The sequence below is a fragment of the Trichechus manatus genome, unplaced genomic scaffold, assembly GCF_000243295.1.
Source record: "Trichechus manatus latirostris isolate Lorelei unplaced genomic scaffold, TriManLat1.0 scaffold00038, whole genome shotgun sequence".
NCBI lineage: Eukaryota > Metazoa > Chordata > Mammalia > Sirenia > Trichechidae > Trichechus > Trichechus manatus.
The window spans coordinates 18,341,641-18,368,345 of record NW_004443974.1 but is presented as its reverse complement, the minus strand read 5'-3'; the positions used below and the strand labels follow the sequence as shown (position 1 = coordinate 18,368,345).

The window sequence follows — 26,705 nt, the reverse complement described above, 5'->3', positions numbered from 1 at the left end:
TAGGGTTCCTATGAGTTGGAATGGACTTGACGGCAACAGTTTTTTCTTTTTTTTTTTTTCGCATAATCTTACAGTGATATGAAAGATTCTAAATACTTCCAGGTCAGTTATCAGGGAAATTGTTGATTAAATACAGGAAGAATGATACAGACCCCCTATTTTCTATTTAAGTACACTAATGATGTCCCGGAGTGCTGGTGGCACAGTGGTTAAGAGCCCGGCTGCTAACTATAAAAAAGGTTGGCAGTCTGAATCCACCAGCCACTCCTCGGAAACCCTATGGGGCAGTTCTACTCTGTCCTATAGGGTCGCAATGAGTTGGCATAGACTTGATGGCATCGAGTTCAGGTAATGGTGTCTGGGTGCCTTGAATCTGGGGTCTCCTCTAAATATGGAGAGCTTTAAACAAAAATGAACTCCCTGTTCAAATAGAGTAATAGGGTTTAAATCTGAAGAGCTTCACAGAAAGATTAGTTTCCCCTTTTAATTCTAATGTATTAGCCCTTTCCAAATGATTTTGTGTAAAAATCTTTCAAACTATGAAGTTCCCTAGCCCATAATTATTACATTTTATTTCTCTTCCTTCTCCTTTCTCTTTCTGTTTTCTTCCTTCCTATTATGGGGTTGTGGGGTAGGGGGGAGAAGAGAATAAAACGCCCAGGCTCTTTAATTCTGGGCTTAGACAGGAAAGAAAAGGAATTTGAAATTAAAAATACATAAAATTAACCTGAGTCCTTAAACTCTGTATGTGTCACCATGGAGACCAGAGCATGAATTGTCTCCATGGAGATCCGAATGAACTGCTTTTGCTTTAAATTATCATCATTCATTACCGGATGGATGTCGACATGGCCAAGGAAAGAGATAAGTAAAAATAAATAAATAACATATATATAAGAACTAGCCTTACAAGAGAGAATTCATTAAAGAAAAGCAGGTTTAAATTGTTCTGGGTCTTACTATTCCATTTTTCCAATGAGTGGGAAGATATTCCAAGAATTTCTGATGGAAACATCTAATGATACAGTTCCACAAATGCTATAGGGAAGAGTAGGGAAAGATTATTTCTAGAAAAAGCATCTCTCAGAAGCATCAGATAAGGAGCCCTGGTGGCACAATGGTTAATCGCTTGGCTGCTAACCAAAAGGGTAGCAGTTCGAACCCACCCAGTGGGTCTGCAGGAGAAAGACCTGGAGATCTGCTCCTGTGAAGATTTTACAACCTAGAAAACCCTATGGGGCAGTTCTACTGTCACACGGGGTCGTTATAAGTTGGAATTGACTTGATAGCACCCAGCAACAACAGAGCGTCAAGGTGTGATGTGGGTGTTGTGGTTGTCTATCATCACTCCAGACGCAAGGAAGACACAGTGTCTTAGGCTGGGTTCTCTAGAGAAACAAAACCAGTGAAGCATCTATATGTATATATAGACAGAGAGAGCAATTTGTATCAAGGAAATGGCTCATGTGGTTGTAGAGGTAGAAAGTCCCTTCTCCTGACTCGTGTAGCTGCAGTGGCTGGTGAACCCAAGATCGGCAGGTCAGACCACAGGCCTCTGGCTCACAGACTACGGAGGCTTACAAATGCCAAGATCGGCAGGTAAGCTGGCAGGCCGCTGGCTCCCACAGACTGCCAGGCTGATGTATCCCAGGATCAGCAGGTAAGCTACCAGGTCAAGTCCCAAGAACCAGAGGTCAAATGAACAGGATCCAGCTGCAGGATCCAGAGCTATCAAAATTCTGAGAGCCTTGCCAGAAAGTCCACCTAGTTTGGATGCAGGCCACAACCCCAAGGAAACTCTCTTTCAACTGAGTGGCTACTCACAGCAGATCCCATCATGGAGGTGATCACATTAGCTCAGGTCTCATTATGAAAGTGATTACATCATTATACAACTGCCAAACTGTATCATAACTGCCAAACCACTGAGAATCATGGCCCAGCCAAGTTGACCCACAACCTTAATGATTACACACAGTCTTTGGCACTACTTTTTTGTCCACCTACAGAGGTCCTATTATTCTTCCTTTCAAGCCCTGCTCAGGAAACCGCACATGCACACACACGCATACACACGTGCACACACTCACACACACTACCTACTCTTGCTGTTACCTCTACCTCTTATCTCTATTTTGCACAAATGATATTATACCGCATTTGTTCACATCTTTCTCCTTTACTGGCCTATGAACTTCTTTGAGGTCAATGACCATGTCCTAATACATATAAGTAACACTGACTGTGCTTACCATATGCCAGGCTGTGTGTTAAAGGTGTTTCACATGCTGTACCTCGTTTAATCTCACAATCTTCCTATCATCCCCATTTCACAGTTGCAGAAACAGAGGCAAAAAGCAGTCAAATCACTTGCTGTATCACATAGTGGCAGAGCCGTTATTCAAACCAAGAGCCCAAGCTCTTAACTGCTGTTATTGTTGTTAGGCTCTCTCGAGTTGGTTCTGACTCATAGAGACCCTACAAGACAGAGTAGAACTGCTCCATAGGGTTTCCAAGGCTGTAAATCTTTATGGAAACAGGCTGCCACATCTTTCTCCCGCGGAGCAGCTGGTAGATTCCAACTGCTGACCTTTTGATTAGCCACCGAGTGCTTTAACCACTGCGCCACCAGGTCTCCTCACTAGGGCTATTAGCTACCATTTATTGAATGCTTACCATGTGTCAGGCATGGTGATAATGCTTTACACAAGTATCTCACTGAATCCGATTTATCCATTTCTTCCATTTGGAAGGTATCCCCAACACCTTCCAAAGTGCATGATACATAAATATTTGTTGGAGTGAGCTGAATTCCTCCTGCTCCCAAACCTTCCTTCTAAAACCAACAACATTTCAGAGAGCCTCTACATTTCCAGCATTAGCTGGAATGACTGCGGTTTTGCTATTGATGTCTACATTGTTCACGAGGCAACTTTTCAAAGCAATGGTAGTGCAGCAAGCAGAAGCACTGTCCCCTTGAGAAAGATCTTTCTCTCTAACAGTAAGTTCTATTAGTGGTTTGTATTATGACTCAAATCCTTACGGAATAACAGAATTGTGGAAGAGCTAAGTGTTTTGCTTGGGGGCCATGGATGAAGCTAAAAGAATATTTTCTGTTTCTCAACTTAACTTTGGATTCCAAATCTATATAACCTCCCACATTGAGTTCAAAATAGGCAGAGACAGTTTTAGAGATTAGAAATAGGAGTAGGCTTGTGGGCCACCACTCATCTGTCACTTTGTCATAGTGCGGTGGCTTGCATGTTACTATGATGCTGGAAACTCTGCTGCCGGTACTTCACATACCAGCAGAATCACCCATGGTGGACAGGTTTCAGCAGAGATTCCAGGCTAAGACAGACTAGAAAGAAAGGCCTAGTGATCTACTTCTGAAAATTAGCCAATGAAAACTTTATGGATCACAGAATGGTATCTATCATGGACTGAATTATGTCCCCCGAAAAATGTATGTATCAATTTGGCTAGGCCATGATTCCTTGTATTGGGTGATTTTCCTTTATGTTGTAAATCCTGCCTCTATGACGTTAATGAGAGAAGATGGGCAGCACTTGTGTTAGTGAGGCAGGACTCAATCTGCAAGACTGGATTTTGTCCTGAGGCAATCTCTCGACACATAAAAGACAGAAGCCAGCAGAGAGACGGGGGGGACATCATACCAACGAGAAAGCAGTGCCAGGAGCAGAGGATATACTTTGGACCCGGGGCCCCTACGTGGAGAAGCTCCTAGTCTGGGGGAAGATTGATGAGAGGGCCAACAGAGAGAAAACGCCTTTCCCTGGAGCTAACACCCTGAATTTGGACTTTCAGCCTACTTTATGTGAGAGAACAAACTTCTCTTTGTTAAAGCCATCCACTTGTGGTATTTCTGTTACAGCGGCACTAGATAACTAAGACAGTATCCGAGATTTCAGCTCCCTTACTTTGGACATGTCATCAGAAGGGACTGATTGCTAGAGAAAGACATCATGTTTGGTAAAGTGAAGGGCCAGCAAAGGCGAGGGAAGCCCTCAGTGAGATGAACCAACATAATGGCCACAACAATGGACTCGAACATACCAACGATCATGAAGACGGCGCAGGACCGGGCAATGTTTCATTCCATTACACATGGAGTCACCATGATTCAGAGCCAGCTCAATGGTAGCTAACAACAACAAGGCTTGTGGAACAATTCAGAAAGTTTACAATAGAAATGGCAGGGCTTACATACACTACACGAATGAATGGGATCAAGTAGGGCTTAGACTTAGGGCTAGAGACCAAATCATTCATCTTCTTCCAAAGGCAAAATTATAAAGGAGATAAGTTTACATCTTTTCATTTCTCCCTTTCTGTTCTCTTCCCCGGGGTATTCTAAATACTCCTAAAGTATTTATTGTCAACAGTATTGCTAGGAAATTTGACCCAAAGGAAAGACTCCTAATTGTCTTAAAAGCCCCCTCCCTTTTTCTCCCCTTAGTTTGATCACTGTGATATTTAATAGAACAAAACAATCCCCAAGTGAATTCTAAGCCCCAAGGCCTGAAGCCGAGGAAGTAAATCAAATGCCTTCTGGGGCCAGGCAAGAACCTACATGAGTGAAGTTACAACAGATAGAGCTAGTCCCATTTTAAAGAGCAGCCAGTGTTCAGCTCCAGTTCAGAGCTGCCAGGAGTAATGAGGTCCCCAGTTGCCAGGCCTTTCAAAATTTCAAGAGAAGACACAACTCTAGTTTTTACGTGACATCTCCTGGTTTTAGATATAGGCAACAAATTCTTAAAGAGTCGAAACATTGTGCCTGCTCGTCTTTGGCTTTACCCAGTGGAGACACAGGTTTGTGCTCTCTAGCCAGAAGAGTCCTTAGCAGCCTAGGGGATATTTAGGTGCCTCCTACAAATCACTATGTGTGCTGCCCCACACCCATCAAGAAATGGCACACCTAGAGGCCAGTCCTCCTGCTGGGCCCCTGGTCACCTAATGGGCCCTGCCTTTTATGATAAATACTTCTCTTGTAAATGTGATTTCCAGGCCTCTGTAAACACCCCCCAGTCTTTCCCCAGCTGCATGACCAAAGACCTCAAGTGGCCTGGGAGTTGGCAGCAGCGGGTCTCAAGGTGTGCTCCAGGAGAGATTACCTGTCTACTCCTAGCTGCCCCATCTCTCATGCCCATCCTCTCCTGTCTTTCCCAGGTCTGTTGCCCTTTCTTCTCTCTCTCTCCTTTCCTAGTTCTCTCTCTCGTCTCATTCTCTTCTTTCTCACCTACGCCTTCTATTTTTCCTTCTTTCTCTCCTTTCCTTCTTATGCTTCGTCTCGCCTTTCCACTCTTGCACCCAGTCCATTGCTCACCTTCCCCTTCCAACCTTTCCCCTCCCCCAACTCCTTCCCTGTCACCTCCCCCAGTCCCAGCACCCGAGAACTGCAGGGAGCTGGCTCACCAAGAATACACCAACACCGGCTTCGAGTATTTCTTGTGACGGGAGCGGAGGGTCAGGGAGCCCTTGCGCTCCAGCAAGTCGGTGGGTCCAATTTCAAACCAGTATTCGTTACTGCTGCACCAGTCCCCATAGGCGCTGCTCATGGCCGCCCTCGAGGTATAGACTTCAGAGGATTCCCCTCTGCACCTCTCCTCCTTCCCGCGCCGTCCCGGACCGAGATTCCGCGTCTCCACATCTCCTAAGCAACCTGGGGCGGAGTCAATGGAGAGGGCGGGGTCAGTGGAGGGAAGGATTCTCTCAAGCTAAGAGCCCTGGTTTCCTAGACAATGTAGTCACTGATAAGAAACTGCATTTCCCAGAATGCGTTAGGAAAGCGACTGCGCTGCAGGGATGACGGGACAGCGACCTGCACGCTGGGATTTGTACTTTCCCGCCCATCCGCCTATTCCTCCCGGAGGGGCTGGGCGGAGTCAAGGGGAAGGCGGTTACCTTACCTAACCTGTTGCTGTCGAGTCGATTCCGACTCACAGCGACCCTATAGGACAGAGCAGAACTGCCCCGTAGGGTTTCCAAGGAGCGGCTGGTAGATTCGAACTGCCAACCTTTTTGTTAACAGCTGTAGCTCTTAACCACTAGGCCACCAGGGCAAATTTGATCAGTTAAAGACTGATCAAAGTCTCTGAGCAAAGTCTCTGAACCCAGAACGGGTCTGTTCCAGCCACATTTGCAGGAGTTCTGTTCACTCTTCATTATCTGTTGCCTCCACACGTTCTGCGTACAAGATATTTAAGTTTGACCAAAAGGGAGCAAAACCAAACCCCAGCGCCTAAAATATGTCATTTCTATACAGCTTTCCTGCCTGAGAAAGAGGAGGAGCAGAATCATTCAGCAAATCAGACAAAAAGTTTGAAAATCAAAAGGTCTGGTTCCAGTTCCAACGATCCCAACCTTTTTGGGCAGCAGTTACTTCCTCTGAAAAATGAAGGGGAGTGGCGGAGGCCTGAAGGCCACACGGAATCTGAGGTACCTTCAGGCTATTACACTGGAATTCAGCGTCTAGATAGTTTGGAGACCTCCTGGGACAGTGGCTAAAGCACTTGACTGCTAACCCGAAAAGTTGACGGTTGGAGCCCACCAGCCACTCTATGGGAGAAAGATGGAGCAGTCAGCTTCTATAAAGATTACGGCCTTGGAAACTATGGGGCAGTTCTACTCTTGTCCTATAAGGTCGTTTTGAGTCGGAATTGACTGGACAGTAACAGGTTTTTCGGATAGATACAGTTTAGAGGAGCCCTGGTGGCACAATCGTTAAGCACTTGGCTGCTAAATGAAAGGTTAGCAGTTTGAACCCACCAGTGGCTCCACGGGAGAAAAGACGTGGCGATAAGCTCCCATAAAAATTACAGCCTAGGAAACCCTATGGAGGAGGGGAAGTTCTACTCTGTCATATAGGGTCCCTATAAGTCAGATTCGACTGGAGAGCACACAACAACCACAGAAACAGTTTAGGGTCCGGGATTATTCAGCTCCTTCAGGCTTGCCAAGCTCTCCTCACTGTAGGAGGTATTTTGTGACAACACAAATTCATCATTTTTAAAAAATTTTTATTGTGTTTTAGGTGAAAGTTTACAGCACATATTAGCTTTTCATTCAAAAATTGATACACAAATTGTTTTGTGACATTGGTTGCAATCCCCACATTGTGTCCGCAACTCTCCACCTTTCCCTTTCCACCCCCGTTTCTCCCTATCCGTTCATTCAGTTTTCCTATGCCTTCCTGCCTTCTCATCGTTGCTCTTGAGCAGGTGTTGCACATTTGCTCTTGTGTACTTGATTGAACTAAGAAGCGTGTTTTCCATGTGTGTTATTGTTTGTTTTATAGGCCTGTCTAATCTTTGGCTGAAAGGTGAACTTTGGGAGTGGCTTCAGGTCTGAGTTAGCACGGAGTCCAGGGGCCATAGTCTAGGGGGTTCCTGCAGTCTCTGTCGGACCTGGTCTTTTTTGTGAATTTGAGTTTTGTTCTACATTTTTCTCCTGCTCTGTCTTAGATCCTCTGTTGTGATCCCTGTCAGAGCAGTCAGTAGTGGTTGCTGGGCACCATCTAATTCTTCTGGGCTCAGGCTGGTGGAGGCTGTGGTTCATGTGGTCCATTAGTCCTTTGGACTAATCTTTTCCTTGTGTCTTTGCTTTTCTTCATTCTCCTTTGCTTTGAACTTGGTGGGACAGATAGATGTATTTAGATGGCCACTAGAAGCTTTTAGGACCCCAGACTCTACTCACCAAATTAGGATATAGAACATTTTCTTTATGAACTATGTTATGTCAAATGACCTAGATGTCCCCCAAGACCATGGTCCCAGCCCTCAGCCTCAGTAATTCAGTCCCTCAAGGTATTTGGATGTGTCTAGGAAGCTTCTATGCCGTTGTCTTGATCAAAGTTCCCCTATATTGTGTGTTGCCTTTCCCTTTACCAAAGTTAACACTTGTCTACTATCTAGTTAGTGATTTCACCTCCCATCCCTCCCCTCCCTCGTAACCATCAAAGTTTTTTTTTTTTCTGTGTGTAAGCCTTTTCTTGGGTTTTTATAATAGTGATCTTACACAATATTTGCCCTTTCGCGATGGACTTACTTCACTTGGCATAATGACCTCCAAATTTATCTATGTTGTGAGATGTTTCATGGATTCCTCATTGTTTTTTATCGTGGCATAGTGTTCCATTGGGTGTATGTACCATGATTTGTTTTTCCATTCATTCGCTGATGGTCACTTAGGTTGTTTTCATCTTTTTTCTATTGTGAATAATGCTGCAATGAACATGGATGTGCATATGTCTATTCCTGTGACGGCTCTTATTTCTCTAGGATATATTCCTAGGAGTTGGATTGCTTGACTGTATGGTATTTCTATTTCTAGCTTTTTAAGGATACGCTATATGGTTTTCCAAAATGGTTGTACCAGCAATGCATAAGCGTTCCAATCTCCCTGCAGCATCTCCAACATTTGTTATTTTCTGTTGTTTTGATTAGTCCCACTAATGTTGGGGTGAGATGGTATCTTATTGTGGTTTTGATTTGCATTTCTCTAATGGCTAGTGATTGCAAGCATTTCCTTGTGTATCTGTTAGCCATCTGAATGTCTTCTTTGGTGAAGTGTCTGTTCATATTCATTTTCCGTTTTTTAATTGGGTTATTTGTCTTTTTGTTGTTGAGGTGTTGAAGCGTTTTGTAGATTTTAGAGATTAGACCCTTATCAGAGACGTCATAACCAAAATTTTTTTCCCAGTCTGAGATTCTCTTTTTACTCTTTTGGTGAAGTCTTTTGATAAACCTAAGTGTTTAATTTTTAGCAGCTCCCAGTTATCTAGTTTATCTCCTGGTGTTTGCATTGTTAGTTATGGTTTGCATTGCATTTATGCCATGTATTAGGACCCCTGGCATTGTCCCGATTTTGTCTTCCATGATCTTTAATGTTTTAGGTTTTATATTTAGTTCTTTGATCTATTTTGAGTTAGTTTTTGTGTATGATGTGAGGTATGGGTCCTGTTTCATTTTTTACACATGGACATACAGTTTTGACAGCACTATTTGTTAAAAAGAGTCTTTTCCCCCACTTAATGGACTTTGGTCCTTTGTCAAAGATCAGCTGATCATAGGTGGATGAATTTACATCTGGGTTCTGGATTTTGTTCCATTGGTCTATGTGTCTGTCATTATACCAATACCAGTAACAGGCTTTTTTGACTACTATGGCTGTATAGTAGATTCTGAGACCAGGTAGTGTGAGACCTCCTACTTCATTCTTTTTCATCTATAATGCTTTGCTTATGCGGGGCCTCATTCTTTTCCATATAAAGTTGATGATTATTTTTTCCATCTCATTAAAGAATGCTTTGGTATTTGGATCAGGATTACATTATATCTGTAGACCACTTTGGGGAGAATTTATATTTTTACAATATTGAGTCTTCCTGTTTATGTTTTTCCATTTATGTAGGTCTGCTTCTTTTGGTTTCTTATAATAATGTTTTGTAGTTTTCTTTGTATAGGTCTTTTACAGCCCTGGTTAGATTTATTCCTAAGTATTTTATCTTTTTAGGGGCTATCATAAATGGTATTATTTTCCTGATTTCCTTTTCAAAGTTCTCTTTGTTGCTGTATAGGAATCCAACTGATTTTTATATGTTGATCTATTGCTTTATTGCTCTAGCTAGAACTTCCAGCACAATGTTAAATAGGAGTGGTGATAAGGGGCATCCTTGTCTTATTCCCATTCTCAGAGGAAATGCTTTCCACCTCTTTTCATTCCTGCACCGTCCTCACAATCATTGTTATACTTGAGCCCATTGTTGCAGCCACTGTGTCAATCCATCTCCTTGAGGGTCTTCCTCTTTTTCGCTGACCCTCTACTTTACCAAGCATGATGTCCTTCTCCAGGGACTGATCCCTCCTGATAACATGTCCAAAGTATGTGGGACGTAGTCTCGCCATCCTTAATTCTAAGGAGTGTTCTGGTTGTACTTCTTCCAGACAGATTTGTTTGTTCTTTTGGCAGTCCTTGGTATATTCAATATTTTTTACCAAGCAATAATTCAAAGACATCAATTCTTGTTCGGTCTTCCTTATTCATTGTCCAGCTTTTGCATGCATATGAGGCGATTGAAAACACCACGGCTTGGGTCAGGTGCGTCTTAGTTTTCAAGGTGACATCTTTGCTTTTCAACACTTTAAAGAGGTCTTTTGCAGCAGGTTTGCATGGTATCATTTCAGAGTGTTCAGTGAATGAATATTACATTTGATTACTTTAGATTTACCAGGGCTTGGGTAAATTCCAAAAGTGTCCTACTTTAAGAAGACCCCCATGTACACAAATATTCAAACTTAAGAACAGATAAATTAAGGGATAATTCAAGCTGCAAATAGATTCTCTAATTTGCAAAAGATTTATTGATAGTGAGGGATTGTTCTGAATCAATTTTCCCAAATGAGATTTCACACAACTACCAAGTGCTTTTCTGCGATGCAGCATTGGCCCCTGTGATACATTATTGTTGTTGTTAGCTGCTGTCAGGTCGATTCCGACTCATGGCGACTCCATGTGTGCAGAGTAGAACTACTCCATAGGGTTTTCATGGCTGTGATCTTTCAGAAGCAGATCACCAAGCGTGTCTTTTGAGGTGCCTCTGCGTAGGTTCAAACCACCAACCTTGCAGCTAGTAGCTGAGCACTTAACCATTGTGCCACCCAGGGACTCCATAGTATCTTAAGTCTCCTATTTTACTGACAGCCACAATAAGCCATGTTCTTTTCAACTAACTAGATAGTCCACTGTCCCCATCTAGGAGCCCGGGTGATACAGTGGTTAAGCATTCAGCTGCTAACCAAAAGGTCGGTGGTTCAAACCCACCAGCTGCTCCCAAGGAGAAAGATGTGGCAGTCTGCTTCCATAAAGATGACAGCCTTGGAAACCCTGTGGAGCAATTCTACTCTGTCTTAGAGGGTCATTATGAGTTAGAATTGACTCAATGGCAGCTAATAGAGTGCTGACCCCCATTTTAGCCTCTTTCTTTTCAAAGGAATGAAAAGAAAAACAGAAGTTAAGTTTAAAAGGCTAAATAAAATCAGTGTTAAGTTCAGTTCTGTCCAATCAAAGTATAGCATATTGCTGTTGCTTCAAAAATATTGCCATCTTTACTATCATCGTTTGTTTGTTTATTTTACTTATGCATAAGGTGGTAGCAACATAATACATGTGCAGACAGTGTGCCGGGTTTCTGCAGCTGACTTCACTGGGAAGGAAGCTGTCCAGAGCCAACCCTTTCTGCAGTGCACCGGCGATGCAGAGGTTTAAAAGCTTTGACAGCACACCAAGCAACAGTAACTTCAGAAAATAAGCAAGACAAACATAGCTTGTCAATTTAGACTACCTTAAGCCAAGTTGGCAGCCTATTTGAGTCTGCGGATGTGCTTTTCGTTATACTCTCTTTCCTTTTTATTTCATCTTTATAAGCTTTATTGTCTTCTGCGTTGACTAAAGAGTTTTCAGCCTCTTCGTGCAGGGATATCAGAGAATAACTCTCTGATCTCCTCAAGTGTAGATGCACTCCATTCTCTTTGTATACACCAGTACATTCTGTAGAATGTTTGGTTTGTTGATTCCTTACCCGTAAAGTAAGAATAGAACGGTACTTATTGCAGAGGGTTTTCGTGAGAATTAAATGACAAATGCGTTGAATGCAGGTAGAAAAGTGCCTAATAGATACTCAGCCTTCAGTTAAATTTCAGCTACTACTACTATTGTTCTTACATCCTGCCTTTGTCTTTAGCAATTGGAAAAAGTACTCTAAAGTATGGTTGCTTTTTGTGTGGAATTTCCTAAATAAACTCACTGTTTTTCAAGCATTGTCTGTTTACCAGTTCTTTTTTAATGAACATCTTTTTAACATATTTTAATATGAAATTTAATTGTCTGAATCAGAAATATGTTGGCAAGGTATTTGGATATGTTAACAGTGATAATGATGGCTTTGTATTTATGTAGAATCTTTTATCTGCAAAACCTTTAGTAAGCTTTATGCTTTATAAATGTGAAATCACTGATCCTCAACACACTTGTGTCATTCCTGTTTTCCTCAAACTTCATCACACCAATGAAGCGTAGAGCTGAGAACAATGACTACTATTAATATTAATCTTTTTTCACCATGGTATCCTCAGAGCGAGAATATTACAGTTCAGGTGGCTGAAACAGAACTCTTCTGTAGGGTAAGTGTAACCAAACCAAAACCCAAACTTGTTGCCATCAAGTCAATTCCGACTCATAGTGACCCTATAGGACAGAGTAAAACTGCCCCATAGAGTTTCCAAGGAGTGCCTGGTGGATTCAAACTGCTGACCTTTGAGTTAGCAGCCCTAGCTCTTAACCACTATGCCACCAGGGTTAGACAGGTTAATTGAGGAAGTGGGAATAATGTTAAATTTTTCTATGAGCATTATCAGGTCACTGAGAGATTGCAAAGAAGAACTGAGCAGGACACCAAACCTAAAAACTCCTGCCCACCAGATGTAAATGGCCACAAGGACAAACTTCACCATCGCCTTGCCCTTCTTAACAATTGTCTGGTCAGTTCTTGGGAAAGCTCCTGCTCAGGACCTTACAGTCACCATCAGCATAGCCTTCCCTCCAACATTAACATTTCTTCTCCCTACCAAATGTCATTCAACTGAGCCGAGAGACAAAAATTTGAAATACTTAAGAAAATTAATTTATTTACCATGGTGGCATAGTGGTGTCTGGCTTTTCCCCTACCTCTCTTTTTCCCCCTCCCTTTTTCTTTCCCCTTTCCCCACTCTTCCTTCCTTTATCCCTTTCTCTTCCTCTCCTTTGCCTACCCCTTATTTCTTCTCTTCCTTTCTTCTCTCCTCCCTTTCTTTCTCTCTCTCTCCTCCTTCCCTCCCCCACTCTGTTTTCTGAGAAGTGGTATGGATTTTAGAGTCAGAGTCTATTGCAGAGCACCCAAGAGAATCTGGCACAATTTAAAGTTACATGAAAAATATGAAAGAAGAATAATCAGACCTAGGAACCAGGGCCAGAACTTTAAGAATAAGCTCATACTTAACAACCCAAGAACTCTCAAAGGAGTCAACTCCAGGGAAAACTTCAATCTTCTTTCCAGTAACTATTAACTACCAGTGGTCTTTCTTAGAATGATTTTGACCTTGACTGTGATTCCTCTCTGCTTCTAATTTGGATTGTAAACCAATTGGGCATTGATTTGCTCTCTAAACATTATTATTAACTAGTATTCATTAAGTGCTTACTTGCAACAGACATGATTTCTGGAACTCCTGCTATCAGCATGGGGGATTAATTTTTTAAATATTCAACATATACTATTCTATAATTCACCATTTTCTTTATTTTGGTATCTAATCCAGCCAGTAAGAAAAACTCTTTGGCAGAATTGTCCATAACTATTAGGATAAAATTTTAATGTCCTGGATTAGTAACGAGATGCTCTAACATAAATGTAGATTAGGGACTTCTTTGCTATCCTACCAATTGGATATCCTTCATTATTCAAAGACTGAATATCCATTTCACAAACGGTGTGAGCCCCTAGTGTCTCTCTTTTCACCCCGTGCTGCTTTCCTTTTGGCACCTTCACTGTTTATTAGGAGCAAGAATGAGACAGTTTAGCTACCTGTTAAAGCTCCTACAAAAGGAGCTAAGCTGAAAATTAAGTTTCATATTGTGACTTTCTTTGTTTCTCATGGCCTTTAATCTGGATAAAGGACCCTCCTCTCTCAGGGAAGAGGCTCAGAGCAAAGAGGGGGATTTATGCTCCTTTCTGCTTCTGGTGGTGGTGGAGTTTCCTATTTCCCCACAAGATCCACCCCTAGCTGCACAGTGAGCAGCTGGTAAAGAACTGACTGACAGGCTTCCCCCAGAGGGCCAGGTGTGAGCAGGTGTTTCTGGTTGCAGAGTAAGCCAAGCACACTGTTGGGGATGCCCAGAGTCACCAGTCTGGGGGTGGGCGCTGGGAGGCTCAGGGAAGAAGCTGGAAAACTTCCTGACCCTCCAGACACTGTATGACCTTTACATGACTTTGAGTTTCCTGTGTTCAGTTGGCCTACCTCAGATTTGTAGTGCTGTTTCCTCTGTTAAATAAGTCTCTTTCTAGATTGCTTCAAAGTATCAAGGCTCGGGCTATGTCAGGAGAAGGGTTGTTCAGGAGAGCTGAGAGGGACTAAAAGCAGGACTGTGATACTGTGCAGTAAAGGGTTAACCGGGCAGGCTTGGGGTGTTCAAACCCTGCTCATTCCACAGAAATGACTGGTCCTTGACTGGCTCCTAGGAAATAACCTTCAATCTCTTGGAATGTTCTGCCTATGAGTATCTTTGTATACCTGGGCCTTGGACCATGCCAGATAGTTTATGCTAACAGTGTGACTTATGGTGAACACCTGTTCTTCCCCCTCTGTGCCCTGAGCCACCCTGTATCAGTTTGACCTCAGGAGGGCCTAGAGAATGGGTAGCTAAAGTCAGTCACATGGATGCCAAGGCTCAGGTTGGCAATACTCAGTATGTGTTGTCACACATTGTTTCTGGGTGAATTAAGCACCATCTGTATGACTCTACTGGGAGAGGACAACTGACAGCTTACTACTGGGTCTCTTCTGGACACTTCCCTATGTGCCTTTTACCTTTGTTAATTTTAATCTGTATCCTTTCCCTGTTATAAACTGTAACAGTGAGTATAACAGCTTTTCTGAGATCTATGAGTCCTTCTACCAAATCACTGAAGCTGAGGTTGGTCTTGGGGACCCCAGACAAAGATAACATTCTTAAAAAATAAATAGAGACTTAGAACAAGGATTTTTCAAGACCAAGGATTAATTTAGCTCCTTATCACCCTTTCTATGACTATTTAGTATATTCCTTAAAATTCAGAACATGGTTCAAGATATGGAAAAGGGAACTGAAGTGTTTCTTTTCATAGGAAGCTGGAAGTATCACTCAACAAGTAGGGTGTGTCAGGTTAGGAGTTTTTTTGAGATGCTGTGCTTTGGGGACCACAATGATGAGTATACCATGGAACCTTCCCTCTAGGGAAATTGGAGACAGAGTTTCTTTATTATTCCCTCACTTTAACTACTCCTTTCCTCCTTCTGAGCTCACCTTTGGCTCTGCTAGCATTGAGGAAAGAAGGAAAGGTAAGGAAGGAGAAAGGAGCCCTGGTGGCACAATGGTTAAGCAGTCAGCTACACACTGAAAGGTCGGCGGTTCAAACACACTAACGGCTCCATTGGAGAAAAGGCCTGACAATCTGCTCCTGTAAAGATTACAGGCTAGGAAACCCTATGAGGCAGTTCTATTCTGTCCTACAGAGTTGCTAAGAGTTGGAATCAACTCAACAGCACACAACAAGGAAGGTAAAGGTCTTCTTTAACTGCTGCCCTTGTAACCTGGTGTCAAGGCCCTTTGGGTGGTAATGCCCATATGTTGTTAATGGGGAGCTTTTGTGGGGTTCTCCCTGAGAGGACTTCATCATTGCCAAGAACAGGCAACGTGCCCTCCTGATTAAGGTCACTGCACCCTAGCCAGTATACTTCCTGGACAGCTCCTGAAACCAGCTCCTGCCCAGTTAGTCTCTCCAATGTCATGTCCGCTCTTTCCATGGGCAACACTCAGCACTTTTGGTGCTCTTCAAATTCTGGAACAGGTTGCTTCTCTCCATGCTCTGCCAACAAATACCTCCAGAATGTCTCTAACCTTTAAACATTTCCAGGCTTGAAACGGCACCACTCACTGAGTGCTCCAGATCCCTGGGGATACGTGTCAGGCTCTCTGAGAAATTTTAAAACCCCTTATATCCTTATCGTTAGACTCCAAGGATAAGGATGTAAGACTGGCTTTGCCTCTTACTAGATATGTGATTCAATTTACTCATCTTAGAAATAGAAATAACAATATATACCCCACATAATTTTTGTGATGACTAAGTAAGATAGTATATGTCAAAGTATTTTATAAAGTGACATTAACTTTAGAATCCAAGGGCGGGGGGACATAGGTGGTTCAGTGGTAGAGTTCTCACCTTCTATGCAGGAGACCTGAGTTCAATTCCTGGGCAATGCATCCCATGTGCAGACATCACTCATCTGTCATTGATGGCTTACATGTTGCTATGATGCTGCACATGTTTCAGCAGAGCTTCCAGATTAAGATACTAGGAAGAAAGGCCTGGCAATCTACTTCTGAAAAATCAGCCAATGAATACTCTGGATCACCACAGTCGCCAGTTTCATTCCATTGTGCATGGGATCACAATGAGTCGGGTCCTGACTTGATGGCAGTTAACAATGACAACAAGACTCCAAGGAAAGTTCTCCTTCTACTACAGACACCATTCTTAAATATGTACATACATACTCTATGTGCGTGTGTTTATGTATATATAATCTTTGTCTGCAGGAATCTGACCTCTAGGACTACAGGACTATTTCCTCTGCTTAGCCTTTATCTCTATAACTTTTGTCTCCTGGAGATATGTTCTTAACTTTTCCATCTAAGGTCATTGGTAACTGGCCAATTAGGAGTATGTTTCCAAATTTCCTCCCTTGTTAATCTCCTCTGCAATTATATAATTCAATGCCTTAAGGCTTTCATAAACTATGGTGAAATAGTTTGGGTCTCTTGTCTTTGCTTTGTCACTCGAGATCAGATTTCCTTTCTGAACTGAGGAACATCTCAGTTACAATTTCCCTTTCCTTTGCTCTCGTCATTCCTGTCTCTGGATTTATTTTCCTTTCTCCAAGTAACACAATCCCTCTGTAGTGTGTCTCTTGTCCCTAACAGAACTAGTGGACCTGAATCTTTCTTCCTCAGAGTTCTCTTATAACTCTAGAATCCAGATGTGGGAAGAATATTTGGATTTCTAAATCACTTCAACGTAAGCTTTTATTCCACAATGGAATGTTAAATGCTTTGTTTTCCCCAAAGCTATGGTTTTAGAACAAGTATGTTTTGATTTTCATATCAAATTCTAAGTAAAAAAATTACAAAGATCTTAATATCTGCTACAAAAATATTCAAAAAGCCTGTATCTAGTTCTACAAAGAATTACAGGTTTAATATTAAAAGAAACTACTCTAAAATGTATTTTAAATTTCATTATATATCTCATGCTGTTCTGTTTCATTTAAGATGAATGAAATCTCTATTCCTGACCAAATCCTTGTTATTATTGAAAAATGCATCATATTTTCTCCCAGTGTGGATATACATGAGGAGAATATTTTGTGTAAAAATGAATTGTCTTCTTTCTTTTTTTAACTTGACATAAACCAAAAACCTATTGCCATTGAGTCAACTCATAGTGACCCTGTAGGACATAGTAGAACTGCCCCATAGGGTTTCCAAGGCTGTAATCTTTATGGGCACAGACTGCCACATCTTCCCCCACCCCCCGCCAGAGCAGCTGTCAGGTTCAAACCGCTGACCTTTTAGTTAGCAGCCAAGCGCTTAACCACTGCACCACCAGGGCTCCTCAGGCCCATTATAAGAAGGACTATTTTGGAAGCAAAGTATATTAATGATTACTCTGATTCACCAATTTGAAAAATTTCTTAGATACAGTGATGCAAAATTTCCCCATTATAGTCAGAATGTGGGATAAATAATTTTTTCCAGATGGATATAATTTCTTATTTTCTATCTAAATTTATAGAGTCATGGAATAAACAAGCCTAGAATATGAGCACAGGAGGGAGAGTAGAGGTTAACTGGCACAACATCTTAGCCAAAGTAGAAATATACTCCTAACTTCTAAAATACAGCTGGCAATACTTATTCTGCCTCTACATGAGCACAGAGGAGGGAGTTCACACTTCACGAAGGCAGCCCCTCCCAATATGGGACAGCTGGAATCCTAAATTCCATTTTATGCTGAGCCCAAGTGTACCTTCTTGCCAGATCCACCTGTTAGTCCAGCTTCTGGAAGACAAAGGTTACGTCTTGTTTCTCTCTCTCTCTCTCTCTCACTCACTCTCAGAAAACCCTTTCAGATATTTGAAGAGAGTTATCATGCCTTCCTTTTTTCCAGGTAAACAAACTAAGCAAACCTGCCTATTTCATGTTTATTATGGATGACTTCACCAGCTGTGGACCACTTGGGCCATGACCCCATAAAAAGTGTCTCTCAGACAAGAGCACAATGCTCTACTCTGACTGCCTCTCCCACCCTGGACTCTGCACTCATTAGTATGACTCAGCAGCCAAGTCTGACTATTCATTCACAGTGAGTTTTTAGTCGTTTAAAGCCAAGCCTTGCAAGTGGTTGCAATTCATTATATTTATTTGTTTGTTGTTTAAATCTTCAGTGATTGGGACTACCTCCTTAGCAACTTCTCACTAAAGTACAACTAAAACCTAGATAATTGCAACAGACATGCTTTTTAATGCATTGCTGGATTAATGCTGCAGAGGAGAAAGGAAGTAAGAAAGGATGGGATGAGGAAAGAAAAAGAGGAACAGAGAGAAGGTGGGAGAGAGAAAGGGAAGATGGACGAAGCAAAGCCAGATCAGAGAGAAATAAAAACAAATTCAAAAAATATATATTTCCCACGGCTAACACCAGGATCAGAACCACCATCTAGCTTTGAACTTCTGGCAAGTTTGGAGAACTTATACCAAGCCTCCTGCATTAAGCCAAGGACCTTTGAAGGAGCCTATGAAAATAAAAATCCTCTCTGAGGGAAAATATCCCCAATTTAGACCCTCAAGAGTCCCATAAATTGAATTCAACAAATGTTCTCACAAGAAAATATTGCCAAACATGGAAGGAAATAAGTCAGGATGAGCAAAAACAACAAAGAACAAATTCAGATCCTGTGCCCCAATTCAGATGTTTGAGTTACTAGATATAGAATGTAAGCTAACTCTGAATGAAAATTCTAAAGAAATAAATCTTGAAATAATAAAACAATCTGATCAAGGGCTAAGACACTATCAAAAAATGACCAGAGAAACTTCCAATATGAACATGGAAGCATTCATCAGCAGTTGCTCTTCTCATGGTGGAAATCTTCTGAAAGCTACAAAAAAATGTGGAAAACAAAAATTCAAACTTTGGTAAAATTAAGAGAGAGATTTCAAAGCATTTGTAAAGTCTGCTAAGTAGTACTGTTCATGCAGGAGTCACGTGATAGTAAGTGGAGAGAAGCCTAAAAGGGATGTGGTAGGCAGAATCCTAAAATGTCCCCTCTCCCAAGATTTCCTGTCCAATCCTCTGGAACATGAATATAATGTATGCAATATCACACCTGGGAATTATGTTATATTACAGGGCAAAAGGATTTTGCAGATGTAATTAAGGTTACTAATCAGTCAACTTTGAATTAATCAAAAGGGAGGTTATCCAGTAGGCTAATAGAATCACAAGATCCCAGATGCTACTCACTAAAGTAGAATGTAGGATAAATACTGTATGAGACCACTATTATAAAAGCTCATGAAAGGATTTACACACAGAAAGAAACAGTCTTTGATGGTTATGAAGGAGGGGAGGGGTGGGAAGGAAAAACACTAACTAGACAATAGGTAAGTGGTAACTTTAATGAATGGTAAGACAGTATACATTATAGAGGAAGTCAGCACAACATGACCAAGGCAGGTCATAGAAGCTTCCTAGACACATCCAAACACCTTAAGGGGCCAAGTTACTGGAGCTGAGGGCTGGGGACTATTATCTCCGGGGACATCTAAGTCAGTTGGCATAATATATTACATAAAGAAAATGTTCTACATCCTACTATGGTGAGAAGTGTCTGCGGTCTTAAAAGCTTGCCAGCGGCCATCTAAGATACATCTATTGGTCCCATCTCGTTCAGAGCAAAGAAGAGTGAAAAAACCAAAGACACAAGGAAAATATTAATACAAAGAACTAATGGATCACATGAACCACAGCCTCCACCAGCCTGAGCACAAAAGAAAAAGATGGTGCCTGGCTACCACTACCGACCACTCTGACGGGTATCACAGTAAAGGGTACTGGACAGAGTGGGAGAAAAATGTAGAACAAAATTCAAATTCATATAAAAAGACCAGACTTACTGGTCTGATGAAAACTGGAGGAACCCCCGAGACTGTGGCCCCCAGGTACCCTGCTTACTCAGACCTGAAGCTACTCCCAAAGTTCACCTTTCGGCCAAAGATTAGACAGGCCTATAGAACAAACAATTACACGGATTAGGAATGTGCCTCTTAGTTCAATCAAGTATATGAGATCAAATGGATAACACCTGACCAAAAGCAAAGACAAGAAGTCAGGAAGGGACAGGAAAACTGGACGAACGGCCACGAAGACCCTGGGGTGGAAAGGGAAAAGGGGAGAGTGCTGACACGTTGTGCAGATTACAATCAACGTCACAAAACAATTTGTTTATATTTTTGATTGAGAAACTAATTTGCATGGTCAACTTTCACCTAAAGCACCAAATTTTTTTTTTAAATGAATGTTGTTTTAAGCCATTAACTTTGTAGTGATTTGTTATGGAACACTAGAAAGTGAATATAAGTGACATTTCAGAAAGGACCATTAGAAAGAAACTTCCTGAAGAGAATAGAGCACACCTATCCCCAGTGAGCAGCAAATGGACTAGGAACAGGGTGAGGTGAATGGTACGAGATGGCCCCCTTACGAGTCACATAGGTAGAAGAGGAGAGCCCACACAGATGATTACAGATAAGACATATTTGCAGGAAGCATTCTGTGGCAGATTAGAAGAGAGCCCTTGATTAAAATTCTACTGATAAGCATCAGTCTGGATCCAGCTTGGGAAACAGAAATCACTCTAAGTCTTTCAAACACATGGCATGGAAGAACAGGAAAGTCAAACATAAGATGCAAGGCATCCCGGCGATTACCAATGGCAGTTAAGTCCTATCAAACCTAGGGCTGAAGGACAATGAGAGAAGGTGCCATTAACACAGTCCATACTCCAGGTCTGTATGGCAAGTGCTATGGAGGAGGCTACATGGAGGGAGTCTGAACCATGGAGAAGACTCAGCCACTGCCACAGATGCTTCAGGAAGCAGAACAAAAAGGGGAGCAACATCCTGCCGTTCTCCTCCTCCCATTTTCCATCAGTGTCTTCCATTGGCTAAAGCTACCTAGAGTCCAAGGGAAAAGGACCCTAGGAAATACATTCCCTTTAACACAGAGCAGAACAGTGAAAGTGTAGAGAAAGGATCTCAGAGCAAACAAGCAGCTGACCTGCATAAGGGGCTTCTTGTAAACAGCTAACATAAAAAAAAAAACTCATTTGATAATTTTTTTAAAGGAGCTATCACATTACCTATAAGAAAAAGGAAAACAGGTTTACTTATGCCTAGCTTTACTGTACTGCATTGTACTGGCTTCTGTAGCCACATTGCGTCTTGTAGAAAACTGAGTTTAATGAGATGCTCTTAGCACAGATGACGTGATCCTAGCACATACCCAAGCTCACCTACTGGGAAAACTGTTGCCATACCAGGAAAATGTTGCCACAGAAAAGAGGAAATATGTGAAAATATATTTCACCATGAATTAAAAATAATTTTATTGAAGAAATTGCCTTTATGAAGGTGGAGCACAAACCAGAAACACAAGAGTTCAGACAATAAGTGAAGAAATAACAGAAGTGAATTATACAAAAGCTGGCAGAAATTAGGAAAGAAATAGAAAAAAAAATCACAGAAATAAAGAAATCAGAAAAGTGGGAGTCTAACAAGGAACTGCAAAAAAAGGAACTTCTATACAATATAAGGCAATGCTTTTTTTTTTTTACAAATGGAATCATACTATATAAATAGTTATACAAACTTATTTTTCCTGTTGATATACGACTGCCATCTTTCATATATAGATCTACCATATTCTTTGTAATGGCTGAAGAGTATTCCATTGTATAAATACAACAGATTGATTTAACCAGTCCTCTACTGAAGAACAGTTAGATTGTTTCAGGATTTTCACTATTAAAAACAGAGCTGCAATGCCCACCCTTATAACATTTGCCTTTGTTCACTTAGGCAATGATGCCAGTAGGATAAAACCACAAATGGAGTTGCACAGCCAAAATATAAGCTCATTTAAGTTTTTAATAAGTACTACTGTTATGGATTTTAAATATAAGCTCATTTAAATTTTTAATAAGTACTACTGTTATGGATTGAATTGCATCCCCCCAAAAATGTGTGTCAACTTGGCTAAGCCATGATTCCTAGTATTGTGTGATTGTCCTCCATTTTGTGATCTGATGTGATTATCCTCTGTGTTGTAAATCCTAACCTCTATGATGTTAATGGGAGCCCTGGTGACGCAGTAGTTAAGAGGTCAGCTGCTAACCAAAAGGTCAGCAATTTGAATCCACCAGCTGCCCCTGGAAACCCTATGGGACAGTTCTACTTTGTCTATATGATCGCTATGAGTTGAAATTGACTTAACGGCAATGGGTTTAGTTTTTGGTTTGATGATGTTAATGAGGCAAGATTAAAGGCAGTCATGTTAATGAGGCAGGACTCAATCTACAGGACTGGGTTGTATCTTGAGTCAATTTCTTTTGAGAAATAGAGGAGAGAATCAAGCAGAGAGAAGAGGGACCTCATTACCACCAAGCAGGAAGAGCCAGGACCAGAGCATGTCCTTTGGATTTGGGGTCACTGCACTGAGAAGTTCCTAGACCCAGGGGAAGATTTATGACAAGGACCTTCCTCCAGAGCCAAAAGAGAGAGAAAGGCTTCAGCTGGAGCTGGCGCCCTGAATTCAGACTTCTAACCTCCTAAACTATGAGAGAATAAACTTCTGCTTGTTAAAGACATCCACTTGTGCTATTTCTGTTATAGCAGCACTAGATAACTAAGACAACTACCAAACTGCCTTCTGAAAAGGTTCTACTAGTTTACACTCCCCAATTATATAAATGAGCCTAGTTCTTATAATCTTTGCCAAAAGATGATATTCAGATTGTTCTTTTTGTCAATATAAAATGATGTTTTTTGTTTCATTTTAATTCTTTTAACCTTGAATTATACTTGTTTGATATTTATATTGCAACATCTACTCTTTAGTTTGTATGAGAGCACCCTAAAAATCTGAGCCACTGTGCATAACTAAGATGGCTGACGCAAGTTTGAATCAGACTCCATTTTGCTCCTAACGCCCACTTCTGCTTTTGGACTGTGCATGGAATTTTCCAGCCTTGTAAAGTTTTAACTATTCCCCCTTGAGCAATCAAGGAGGGAGCAAGAATGTGGTTAAACATATGGTGAAATGTTACCTAAGGACGGGTCTTGTGATTCTATTTGAAAGATTGCTTGCACAGATTATTCTCAGAAAGAATGTTAAAATGGATAATCTGATGTGAGGAAAGATTTGTTTGTTCCTCTCAACTGTAAATAAAAGCTGCTCTCTACCTGACCCCTTCAGAGTGCTTTGCATTTACGCTTTATGCTGCCCTATTCAAACTGTTCTATTCCTCAATAAAACTTTATTGTTCTCTAGTTACAGAGTTCGTGATTAATTTTGCACTTTAACAAGTTGTTTGTGCTTTCCTGATGCATCTTGGCTTATCTTTTTGTATTCAGGTAACAGGAGTTACTTTAGATGGAGTTCGTTTAAAGATAGAATATGGTTAGCCTTTACTTTTCAAAAGGGAAGTTTAAACCATTTTCTTTGGTTGTCATAGGCTATGTTTTTGTCTAATTACATTATTTTTTCTGGGTTTTTTTCCCCAATATTTCCTTGCTTTCCTTTTGTTTTTATCTATTGTATGGACTCTGCTTTATTTACTGTTATCTTTTCAGGACTGGAACAAAATGTTACCTCTCTTTCAAGCAAGATGACGGCGGTATGAACAAGATGTGCCCTCAACAAATGGTTATTCAATTAGGCTATGCTGAAGTTAGTTTGTTCTACAATCTGATTTGAAGTTTTTGAAACATGGAATTCTTATAACATCTCAGCTCAGGCAGGAAAAAAAAGTTAAAACTGTAAGCCTCTGGTAGTGTAAGAAGAAAAGTTTCTAAATGAGTGGTAAGAAAACATTGCCAACATTTTATTATTGTTATTTACCACTCTTTGTTGAGAGCCAGAAAAGTGCTTCATTTTTAAATGTCTGTATAAAAATCAATTCAGTAGTTAACAATCAATCTCTCTTACTATTCAAACAAAATCTGAGGGAGAATGATTGATTCATTTTCCTTTCAGTGTCTTCTGCTTCCTTCTAATTTAAACTTCCACCCTTGGGGTGTGGCAGTACGTCTGCAATCCCAGAAGGAGCCTTCGAGCATCTGAATGTGGAATCCTGTCCTCGGGCAATTTGACTGTCGGTATATATCATCAAGTCCTTTAGCAAGTTGCCCAACTTATCACTCCAGCTCACAGTAACTTTACACAGTTACAAGTCATCTAAATCTAAAAGAGAGCAGTGGAAAGCAGTTTCAAGGACTCAACACAGAGGCTACATTGAGGTTCACAGATTAAAAAATGATGGCCTTGAAGGTGGTTTTGGAGAAAAATCAATTGTCACTTCTGTTTGCCTTCCATTTCCTGTCCATATTACTTTTCCAACTGCAGGATAAGCCTTATAGGTGATCTAAAGGTTTACTAGCATGACTCTCAGAGGCTTCTGGGAAGTTGTCCCCTGTTCTTGCTCTGCAGTGCAAAATTTAAGAATATACTTTGACTAGGATGTCAACCTGGAGAGACCAAGGGTGATGAATGAGGACTGTACATGCCTAGGTTTACTGTACTCCATTGTACTTCTCCTGTAACCATACTGTGTATTGCATAAAATTGAGTGTAATGAGGTGTTCTTGGCACAGATGAAGTGGTCCCAGCACATATCCAGGCCAGACTACTTGGAAAACTGATTCAGTCTTATGTACATACACCTAGATCTAAACAGAAAGACAATTAAGCCTCCAGAAGGACTGATATGTTCCCTACTCAGATGTTACCATCTGTAACTATGTACCTGGTGGTAAGGATTTCAGAAGCCTGAACCTCTACCTGTCCTGAATGATGGTGATCTCCATGATGTATATCATGATTAGGCTCATGTTCTTTTGTATAATGTTTAGATAGTTAAACCTTGTGTCATTTACGAAAGCAGCGTGTGCCTCGTCTTCCCATCAGTGTGAGCTTACTACTGATATTTGTCAATATAAGGGTCATGAATTCCCATTTCTCAGATGGAATAGGTAGGAGTTATATATTTGGAAGATGAGTATAGAGATGTTTTGTCTTCTGTCCAAGGCTGTACCTACTTGTTGCCGTCGAGTTGATTCCAACTCATAGCGACCCTATAATACAGAGTAAAACTGCCCCATAGGGTTTCCAAAGAGTGGCTGGTGGATTCAAACTGCCAACTTTTTGGTTAGCAGCCAAGCTCTTAACAACTGTGCCACCAGGGCCCCCTGTCCAAGGATAGTGTTTATAAATAGGATTTCTTAACCTGGAACCTAGTACCATTTGGGGTACTAGAGCAGCATAAGAAAGGCAAGAATGCATATAGCAATGTGTGCATCTCATAGGCCTCCAAAATATGCCATATGGTTTACATCTAATTTCAAATGCAGGCTTCCAGCTTCTACAAGTAGAGTGATTAGCGATAGGGACATCTCTGAAACAACCACATTTGCCCTGAGAGGAGCCTTTTTAGGGTCACTTATTTCTAGGTTCTCTTGCACAAGGGCACAGGCAACATCTGTACAGGCTCGACTTTGCTCCCAAGATATCCCCATCTGGATGTTGCTCTCTTTGGTTTCCTCTGCACAAGGGCAGCAATCACATTTGACTCCAAGGGAGGCCTCGATGCAGTCCAGATGTTAATTTTCAGTCATTTGACACGTAAATATATCAACAAATATTTTCAGAGGGAGCATTAGGTAAAACAATTATTTGTTAAATATGAATGTCTACTTCTCTCTCTGCATCAACAATTCCGTTAGGTATTAATCATGTTTGCTAATATTCATGCTGTCATCTGCAATAGAGCTTCCGATTCTGTCCATTTGCAAAATGTCATTTAAGTAGCAGAAGTATTTCTTTCTAGTTTTTAAATTTTTATATTTGTTCATTGTATAAAATTTCATTGAGAAATGAAGGAAGGGAGGCAGAGAGGGAGGGAGGGAGGCAGACAGGTAGGAAGGTCTCACTTAATACCAACGCCACTGTTAACACTTTGGTATAAAACCTTCCAATCTTTTTGTTGTTGTTGTTATGTAATCATAATACACATACTATTTTGTATGTTTCTTTACTCAATAATATGTTGGCATTTTTCTATGTCATTAAACGTTGCTCAATGTAATAGTTAATGATAACCAAAAAACAAACAAACAAATGAATCTGTTGCCGTCGATTTCAAGTCATGGAAACCCCACATGTTGCAGAGTAGTACTGCTTCATAGGGTTTTCTTGGCTGTCATCTTTGCAGAAACAGATCACCAGGCCTTTCTCCCATAGTACTGTTGGGTGGGTTCAAGTCCACAACCTTTTGGTTAATAGTTGAGCAAATACCTTTTGCACTACCCAAGGACCGCTTAGTGATAGGAGAACATTTAATTGTTTGGGTAGTCCATATAATGTCCCTTATTGTTAAGTATTTATGGTTTCATGTTTTTGTTATTATAAGGAATGCTGTGATGAACACCCTTGAAACTAAATCTTTTCATGCATGCATGGTGATTTCCTGTGTGAAAAACATTGCAGAAATTGA

At 41.1% G+C, this 26,705-nt stretch overlaps 1 protein-coding gene across 1 annotated transcript in view; it reads right to left on the bottom strand.

The window, feature by feature from the left end:
• Positions 1-5,579, bottom strand: part of CFAP95 (cilia and flagella associated protein 95) — a 76,720-nt gene extending 71,141 nt beyond the window's left edge. Inside the window, exon 1 of the mRNA XM_004375846.1 lies at positions 5,437-5,579. Within this exon, the coding sequence (XP_004375903.1) occupies positions 5,437-5,579 (143 nt within the window). The remainder of the gene's footprint in view (positions 1-5,436) is intronic.
• Between the last annotated feature and the right edge of the window lie 21,126 nt (positions 5,580-26,705).